General features: G+C 42.3%; 2 protein-coding genes across 2 annotated transcripts in view; both read right to left on the minus strand.

The window, feature by feature from the left end:
• TYSND1 (trypsin domain containing 1) overlaps nucleotides 1-267 on the minus strand; it is a 9,041-nt gene extending 8,774 nt beyond the window's left edge. The window contains exon 1 of the mRNA XM_008594979.1: nucleotides 6-267. Within this exon, the coding sequence (XP_008593201.1) occupies nucleotides 6-267 (262 nt within the window). The remainder of the gene's footprint in view (nucleotides 1-5) is intronic.
• Nucleotides 268-2,886: 2,619 nt separating this feature from the next.
• The window catches only part of SAR1A (secretion associated, Ras related GTPase 1A), a 17,027-nt gene continuing 10,445 nt past the window's right edge, over nucleotides 2,887-9,468 (minus strand). Inside the window, exons 6-7 of the mRNA XM_008594978.1 lie at nucleotides 7,202-7,333; nucleotides 2,887-5,346 (exon numbers count right to left, since the gene is read on the minus strand). Coding sequence (XP_008593200.1) covers nucleotides 5,230-5,346; nucleotides 7,202-7,333 — 249 coding nt within the window. The 3' untranslated portion in view covers nucleotides 2,887-5,229. The remainder of the gene's footprint in view (nucleotides 5,347-7,201; nucleotides 7,334-9,468) is intronic.

Consider the following 9,468-nt stretch of genomic DNA (forward strand, 5'->3'; position numbering starts at 1 on the left):
TGGGCCCCACTGCACGTGCAGACGCAAGTCGTCGCCGCAACTGTCGCCGGTCAGAAAAGAGATGCCGGCCGCCGTCAGGGCCCCGCTGCCGGCCCGCAGGAAGGGGGTGAAGATGCCTCCGTGGCACAGCACCAGGCCCGGGCTGCGGCTCAGGATCACCCCGCTGCAGCTCCACGAGCCCGCCTCGGGCTGCCCGGCCCGGGAGGCGCTCACTACGCAGCCCGCCTGCTCGGCCACCCTCATGGCAGGGCCCCACTGCCGCCCCATGGCCTCCGTGACCGGGCACCCGGGGCTCCCACGCCAGCGAGCGAGCTCCCGAGCCTCAGGGAACGCGCGCAGCACCAGCCACAGTGAGAAGCTAGAGGGGCAAGCACCGACTCAGGTCTTCCGCGTCGAGCCTGATTGGCTAAGCCCCAACTCACCCGACCTGATTGGCTGAGCTCGGGCCGAGCCCTGATTGGCTGCTGATGCTGATCCCGCCCTGCCCCGGTCTCTGGCTCTTCCAACCTGTTGGACGTAGAGTAGCAACTGTCCCCCAGGACTAGCCCCGGGAGACGGACAGGCGTGCGGAGTCACCGGGAGTTGGGAAGAGAAGGGCGGGTCCTCTCCGAGCCTAGTCTTCTCTCTTCTTTTCGCTAGAAATAAGCACTGACGTGGCTAGACCTGTCAGCATCTGCCCAGGTCTAGAGGGGAGTTGGGAAGAGAAGGGCGGGTCCTCTCCGAGCCTAGTCTTCTCTGTTCTTTTCGCTAGAAATAAGCACTGACGTGGCTAGACCTGTCAGCATCTGCCCAGGTCTAGACCACCTTCAGCCTCTGACCCCTGGGATAGATAATACCAGCCAAGGAAATCCTTGGCCGATTCAGTATTTTGAAATTTTGAAAGTAAGCCCTACAGCAATCCACTAGGGGGTATGGAGCTCACAAGATTATTTCTAGTATCTTTTGCTGCCAAAGCTCCAATACGATAAATCTCATAGAAACTGGATTTGCTCTCATTTAAATAACCTTTTAAAGGTCAAGTGTTCGGATCCCCGTACTGGCCAGCCACTAGATAAATAAATAGCCCTGTAAGTGGACTATGATGAACTGTAGCTGAAGTCAAATATTTTAATCACACAACCCTATATTTTACAGTATGCACATTTCACATGGCATTTATAACCACCACATAGGATTTATTTAGGCCAGGGGCCAAACATTTTTCCTATGAAAGGCCAGAATGGAAATAGTTCAAAGTTTTGCGGGCCACACAATCTCTGTCTCAAATACCCAGCTCTGCAGTTGTACCACACAAGAGCTAAAGGAATGATGGTGACTGTGTTCCAATAACTTTACAGACAAGGAAATTTAAATTTCATATAATTTTCATGTATCACAAAATAGCATTCTTTTAATTTTTTCTTCAACCATTTAAAAGTGGAAAAACCTTTCTTAGTTCATAGGCCATACAAACACAGGCAGCAGGCCAGATTCAGCCCACAAGCCATAGTTCGCCATCTCTATGTAGGCTAACATATAATTTCCCTACTTTTCCAAAGTATCCTTGAGCACAGAGAATCCTGAACAAGCATGTTTGGGGAGCTTTGTGATACCTGTAGAGCAGTCACCACAGCTAGATGTTTTACAAAGGTCTGCTTGATTACTATCACTAAAATACACATTAATTTTTAATAAGATTACTATAGTACATATCTATGTCAGTATTCATGAAAAAATGTTCAATTTCTACTTCAATTACATAACCTGTCTGAATTGTTTGAATAAAATTAACTCTGCCTGGTTAATTTTTATCCCAGCACAACACAACGCTGCTCCCAATCCTCCCAGTGCCACAAATCTGTTTCAAAGGGAAATGATTGTCCATGATAATATGAGGCAGGACTGAAATTAAGCAGTCTTCCCATAGCAGGTACTGTCTTCTTTTGGTTCTGTGACACAGAAGATGGCTTGATCACAGCAAAATCTCTTAAGTATCCCAACTTCCTAGCAATTAAGAATTTCCCTCTCTGGAGTCCAGTGATTCTCCCTTAATGACGCTCAAGCCTCCAGCATGAACTGTTATGCATCAGGTTTTTCTGTGTTTACAGCAGACTGCAGTACAGAGAAGTCCCAAGTCACACCCAACAGCAGTCATGGTGAGACCCCTTAAGTGCTAGGCTCTTAATTCAGCCTTTTTAATATTCATGCTCCACTCTGCTTCAAACAAAACAAACCCATTTACCCACAGACCCCATGGCACCCTTTCAGTTAATAGGGACAACAGGACACCTCCATTAACTTAATACTTGGCTTATAAGAACCTGTTGCATCAGTTGGTGAGATCACAGTGTTAAAACACCAAGGTCAAGGGTTCGGATCCCCATTCCAGCCAGCCACCAAAAAAACAAAAAAAGCCATTGCATTTTGTTTCCCATTCTATTTGTCCCAAAACTTCTGAATCTCATGTGGGGTCTTCTAAAAGCAAGGCTTCCTACAAGCTTAGTAAATGCACAAGCACAGATTCCCTCCCTTATCTTGCCAAATGTAGCATTCAATTGATTTCCTCCAATTTTGTGTAAAATGATGAGTAGAACACAGCTAAACTGGACCCAGTCCTTGTGAGCACATAAACAAGATTTTGCTCAAACATCTGCCATCCCCATGCTGTTGCAGAGATGACCAAAACCCTGGATCCATAGCATGTTCCAGGGGTTCTCAGATGGTATTAAATTTATTACCTCTAGTGGCCCAGCCTCCCCCCACCCCCCACAGCAAAATTAATGTCTCTCACATCCACCCTAAATGCTTTGTCTTATATGTAGGGAAGAACTTTTGTCTCCCCTCACCCCAAACAAACGACATTGTATATTCAAACTCAGAATAAACCAATAAAAAAAAAATAACAAGTTTGTTTTAACTTTTTATTAAAATGCTTAGGATACAGACTTTGTTTTTTGTAAATGACTTTTACTTTTCCTGAAATAGGACATATGTGCACTCTGACAAGACAGAATGAAAAGTCTCAATTCATGGGAGTTCCTGTACAAGGCTCTGATCCTCTGTTTGGAGCTGAGCTCCTCACAGCAGCTTCTTTCAACTATCTTATTATAGGAATGGTGTTCTGTGGGGCAAGAAATAGACTGGTGCTACTTGACTTTTCAATTCCCTCTTTCTCCAGTGGCCAAAATAAACCACTTTCACAAAGAGCTGCCCTATGTAGAACCCACAGTTTTCTAGCTTGCTACAAAGTGATTAGGGACAAATAGGAAAAAACGAAAACAAGAAAACTAACACTGAAATAATCATACTCCTCATGTCTCTGGATAGAGAAGTATGGGTAACCTTTAGCCCAAGGAAATAAGAACTATGCAAGTTAACTACTTAGTTCACTCATCACTAGCTAGATTTGTTCACTTAAGGCTTTAACCCCTTTCCAAACCAACAATTTTGTCTTAATCCAGCTATGCTTGCTAATAAATGAAATGCATGTACTTCCCAGACTTACACTTCACACAGCCTCTGCATTTGGTACCTGGCAGTGAAAAAAGTATATTTTCCCAACAGGTTAGTACTAAACTAAGAATGAGAAATCCAACTAAAGAACAATACTCTCTCACCCCAGGAATATGTTATCCACACTTTTCCTACCCTCACACTAGAAGGAATCCACTTGATTTAGTTCAATCCTCTGCAAAAAAGCATCATTATCATCACATTTTTCAATTCTGAGGAAACTACCTCTAATCTTTAATTAAAGGAAAAATGAATAAACATATCCTCCTGTCTTAAAACCATCTCCTTTCATCTTTTCATCTTTTACTACAAGGGTAAAATATAGGTTAAGATCATGAAAATCCAATTTCACACGTGGCACTAAGAAAATGGAATGCTGTAAAAATAATCATCATCATCACACAAGTGGGGATGCAGATGTTTTTATACTGGGCGTTTACTGACAATAAGTGATGCTTCCTCCAAAGGAACAGCTCTACGGAAAGTTCTTGGGTTAGTGTTTTCCCCAGCTTATTATTTCTGGAATGGAGAAAGGCAATTTCATAACAAAAAAAATCTGGAAAAGTTATAGATGTTAACCTTTACTTACACACCAACAAAATAGATAACCCATAAGGAGAAAAGATGTAAGAAAAAGAACTCATCAACAGCCCAATAAAGAGACCAAATTCTGCAAGTGGAAATTTTATAGTTCACTGATTAAATCTTTCCTAGATTCAAACAAGTCCTATAATACCAAGTTTTTAAGTCCTCAACTCACAGAATTAAGAGCCTTTAAGCTGTTAACTTTGTCTTCTGTCCTCCTATTCAGAAAATTTTCCCTCTTGAATCTGTGCAAAAGTAACTGAGACACACCTGCAGCATGTGACAACATGAGATGCAAAAGTTACTTTTTGTAACTGAAAATGAAAAAGGAAGGTGTTATAGAGAGAACTGCAATTTCACATCAGTATAAAAGCAAAGACTGGCTGAAATTTGTAACTTTACAAGTAAAAATAATAACAATAACCCACTCTATAATGAACTCCTCCACAGTGAACAGTCTGCCCCACATTTCATGAGGAATGACCCTGGCTTACCACAGTAGAAACCTGCTGCAACTGTGAGGCCAGGGTTCTGCCCCTTTTCTAGTTCTCTGTGCACAAGGTGATGCCACTTACTACAAGGCAGTTATAGAGACAGGTGAGCTCAGGGGAGCTTCTCTCACCAACCTGCTAACCCAGCAGGAATAAGTTTACCCAGCTGAGCTCTGGCCTCCCACGTTTATCTGTTCATAATTTTAGGAAGTATCTAAATGCCATTTACTAGTTTAAAAAAAAAAATAGAAAACTCTGGACCAAGTAAATTGTGAACTCAAAAGGTTAGGATAGATACCAATTATGTTAACAATACTTTCTTTAAAAAATAGAATCACTTTCTTTTGAAATCAACCACAGTGGTGAGACGTGTTTTTCTTTTCAGGTACCCCATGATGGCACACAGCTTTTCCAGGCAAATCCTGCCAGCTTCCAAGTTCCGGGATACTGACCTGCACCAGCACGTGGGGCAGCATTACCTCCCAACAGTGTGAAGAGCACATGTCACCACTGGGCGATGAGAGAGTTGACAGAGACTCTTGGCTTCTCAATGCCAGACACGGTTGGAGAGCTTTCCTTGTTCTATTAGAAAAGTTCATGAGGAAGCTGTGAATAGGATCAGTCCAGAGAAGTAAAACTCTTTATTTTCATTGTCCAAACATCAGTCAATATACTGGGAGAGCCAGCGGAAGCCCTCGCCATAGCCTTGCCTCTTGAGCACACTGCACATGAACACTTCCATGGGGCGGGCATTCAACTCCTTCAGGGTCACATTCCCCTAAGTGAGGCAAAACCAGAAAAGGCCTGTTAGCAACTCCATGGTGGAAAAGCTTGAAAGGGTGATCACTGAAATTTGTTTCTCCATTCCTTAAGAGCAAACCTATGTATGCATTAATTACAGAAATGAGATCAAAGCCATACAGATGCCTTTCTCAGGGATTCTTCCTTTAAGGATAGAATAGTCAGCACAGTTTTATTCCCAGCTTCCTCCCTCCCCACCAAGAGCATTTGCTTTGAACACACAACATTCGTCTGGAAAGTTACTGGCAGCAAATCAACAAAACGCCCCTGGGACCCATGGAACCAACATGCCCTTTGACAGACAAAAGATGTATGGGACTGGTTAGAAGTAAGGATTTTCTCATTAACATAAGCATTCAGAAATAAACACTGATAACAGGTTGTATCAAGAAAATTAAAAATTCGTGTGTACAGAACTCATGCAGAAGAGAGGAAACTAGGGCCGGCCCGTGGCTCACTTAGGAAAGTGTGGTGCTGATAACACCAAGGCCACGGGTTCGGATGCTACATAGGGATGGCCAGTTCTCTCACTTGGGAGAGCCTGGGGCTGACAACACCAAGTAAAGGGTTAAGATCCCATTACCGGTCATCTTAAAAAAAAAAAAAAAGAAGAGAGGAAAGTAAATGAACTGAAGAAAGGATTTCTAGAAACACATAACCAAGAAGAGGCAAGACTAAGGAAATATGTTTAAAAAAAAAAGTTGGGCCGACCCCATGGCACACTCGGGAGAGTGCAGCGCTGGGAGCACAGCAATGCTCCCGCCGCGGGTTCGGATCCTATATAGGACTGGCCCGTGCGCTCACTGGCTGAGCGCAGTGTGGGCGACACCACACCAAGGGGTGCAATCCCCTTACCGGTCACAAAAAAGACAAAAAAAAAAAAAAGTTATCACAGATCACAGAAAAGGAAGATTTGAAAAAAATAAAATACACCAAAACGCCCAAGCTGAAGAGATCAGGACTCCTGTTTAATTATATCTGATCTAGATTTTCTCTTTCACAAGCCTGCTTTCTCACAACAGAATCCTCATTCCAACTGGAGACAGTATAACCTACTGATCTGGAAGACTCTAGTTTTAATTCTGGTTTTATCAACTGACTTGCTGTATGGATCTGAAGAAATCACTCTTTGTTTCCTCATCTGCAAAATGAGGATAACAGTCCTACCTCTCTCAGCAAAGAACACTGAGGATAGTCAAAAGCTTTGATTTCAATGCTGGGAAAGTGACATAAATGATTACTCTTCATAACCTGAAATCTCCAGTCAAAAAAAACCTGATTTCTGACTAAGAAGGACTCTTTCAAAAGACATTTTTCAGAATCAGATTTGAAAGATAATCAGAAAAATTTTAAAAGAGCAAGTTTCTCTTTTCCACTATTTCCTCCTTCCTCAAATACCTGAGGAATGTATCCTATTAGAAAATGGTTAAGGAAGGGCCGGCCCGGTGGCGCACTGGATAGTGCGCAGCTTGGGAAGCGCGGCGGCGCTCCCCTCCGAGGGTTCGGATCCCACATACAGACCGGCTCCCGCTCACTGGCTGAGCGAGGCGCAGGAGCAACACCTAGGCTTGCAATTCCGTTGCCGGTCCCCGGTCTGGTATGGGGGCAACACTGAGGGTTGCGATCCATTGCCAGACACGGAAAAAAGACAAAAGACAAAAAAAAAAGAAAATGGTTAAGGAAAAAACATGCTCCTGCTTTCAGAAAGCTGACAAAATACCCATCATAAAACAAATCCTAAGACTATTTAAACTTTTGAAAGAAAAGCAAAGCATCAATGCTTTAAAAGTTGTGAATGTTCTTTATATGTCCCCTGATGATTTTTGTCATACCTTTCCTGTGGTCTGTCCATAAAGCCCAAATATCTCACGAAGTTTTTCTTCACTGATTGCATCTGTTCTGTCAATTTTGTTACCCAAGATAAGGATTGGCACATTGGATATTGTTTCGTCAGTCATTAAAGCCTAAAGATAAGATTAAAAAAAAAAAAGCTAAGTGAGGAATCCATGAAAGCCCAAGAAATAATGAAAACTTTCACTTCACTGGTCTTGTAAGGCATTAAATATAAAGTGAAAATATGATCTTCTTTATATCTGAGTGATTTAAAGGTTCATCTTGACATTATATAACACCATTGACATTAGGTAAAAATCCACTAACTGCCTCAAAACAATTGTATCTTAAGGCTGTCTATTTACAAGGTAGCAGAACTGCCCCAACTTTAACTCTGAGCTACTTCACTCAACCACAAACCATCCTCCCGAGGATATCTACTCAGCACATTCCTAGACGAATGAATGCTCTGGCTAGAGAGCCTCAAAGATGACTAGAGCAACTCACTAAGTATTCTCTGAGTGCCCAAAGTGTGTAAAGCACTATGTCAGGCACTGAGAGGCACACAAAAGAAAGGGTGGAACACATCCCTGTCCTCAAGAAATCTTCACTGTATGTTCATATATATGTTAACAAAGGTAAGAACAAAAAGAAGTGACTGACTGAGTGTCACAATGAATGGAGACAGAACATTAATACTAAAACAAGTTCAGGAAAATAAAATGGCAATTTTGGCTTTGAGGAAAATCTTAAGAAAAATATGAAACCTATACTGAGCTCGAAAGGAAGGGCAGGATTTGGATAGATGGAAAGTTGAAGGAAGAATACAAGCAATGCCTCTGCAGTAAGATAAGATTTCAAGAAGCCACATGGAGTACTACTTGGTTGGATTAAAGCATTAATATTGACATGCAGTGACAGAGTAAATGGGATGGGAAGGGATGACCCACAATATGGTGCCACTCTAACAAGTTAGCTGCAACAGATTCTAAAGACCACAAATCTGGAAGTTAGTGAATAAAATCTGTACTTTCAGTACAATAACTTCACAAATAGTATCTATCTGTGGTGCTCATGTAAGAGATGATGATCTTGTAGCAGCATATAGTGAACAGTCCAGGAGGCATTTTGGAGAAAGTACTGAAGAGACCAATGTCTACATGATAAAACAGACAAAAGAGGAGTCAAAGCTGGAACAGATTACAAGTCTGGACATCTAGTTCTCATCAAAAGAAAAGCAAGAAAGAAAAGCAAAGTGGAAGGGATAAAGGGGAACATGCTTTGGCCATCCTGAATTCCAGGAAATGTTAGATAAAATTAGAGTGAGGATGTCATTCATTCATTAAGCACTGACGAAATGCCTCAACGTGTCTGATGCTTTGCTAGGTGCAGGGATTTCACAAAGAAATAAGACAAGGTCTCTACTGTGTAAGTTTATAGTCTGGTGGGAGGCCTATAAGAGTATCAGTAAAGACAAAAGACAATGGTAAGGTGGGAAGTGTAATACAGTCTGAGAGGTCAGGGAGAGCTTCCCAGAAGTGGTTATATCTGAGATCTCTTTAAGGACATTTAAAAATTTACCAGCAAAAAGGTGGGAGGGTGAGGGTGGTTTACAGGTGAGGAAGTCAGGCAGGGATAGCTACTTGTGCATATACAAGGAAGAACAAGATGTTCTCTATTTTTGGAATGTAGTTCAATGTAGGCAGTAGGAGGAAAGGAAGCTAGAGAAGTAAACAGAGGGAGGATCATGAAAGATCTACGTGCTATGTAAAAGATCTGTGGATTTTAACCTGAAAGTGATAGAGAGCTATTAAAGGATATTAAGTAGGACAATGACAAATCTGAGAAAGTTCTTTCTGGTATTACAGTGCATAGCAGGGTGGTGGTAGAATGTACAGTAATTCACAGGTTTCCAACTGTATGTCCAGGTAGGTGGTGGAGGAAGATGAACAGTTCCATTCTAGAAAAAAAGAATCAGTAGGTGTAGTTGTCTAATGGGTAGTATTATGTATAAGGCTGGAGCTCAGGAGACGTCTAGGCAAGACAAATCCATTTGGGAGTCATTGACATATGAGTGGCAGATGAAGGAATGGGAGTAGAAGAGACCAGCCTGGTAGAAGGTACAGACCCTGGGAAACACCAACATTTAAGGGCTAAGCAGGGGAACAAGTGCTTGTGAAAGAGACTGAGAAGTATCAGGCAGAGAGCACCAAAATCAAGAGAGTAAAGGGGAATTTAAAGAGAGAACAGCCAGTGCCAAGAGGTC

The sequence above is a fragment of the Galeopterus variegatus genome, unplaced genomic scaffold, assembly GCF_000696425.1.
Source record: "Galeopterus variegatus unplaced genomic scaffold, G_variegatus-3.0.2 Scaffold12047, whole genome shotgun sequence".
In the NCBI taxonomy this organism is placed as follows: domain Eukaryota; kingdom Metazoa; phylum Chordata; class Mammalia; order Dermoptera; family Cynocephalidae; genus Galeopterus; species Galeopterus variegatus.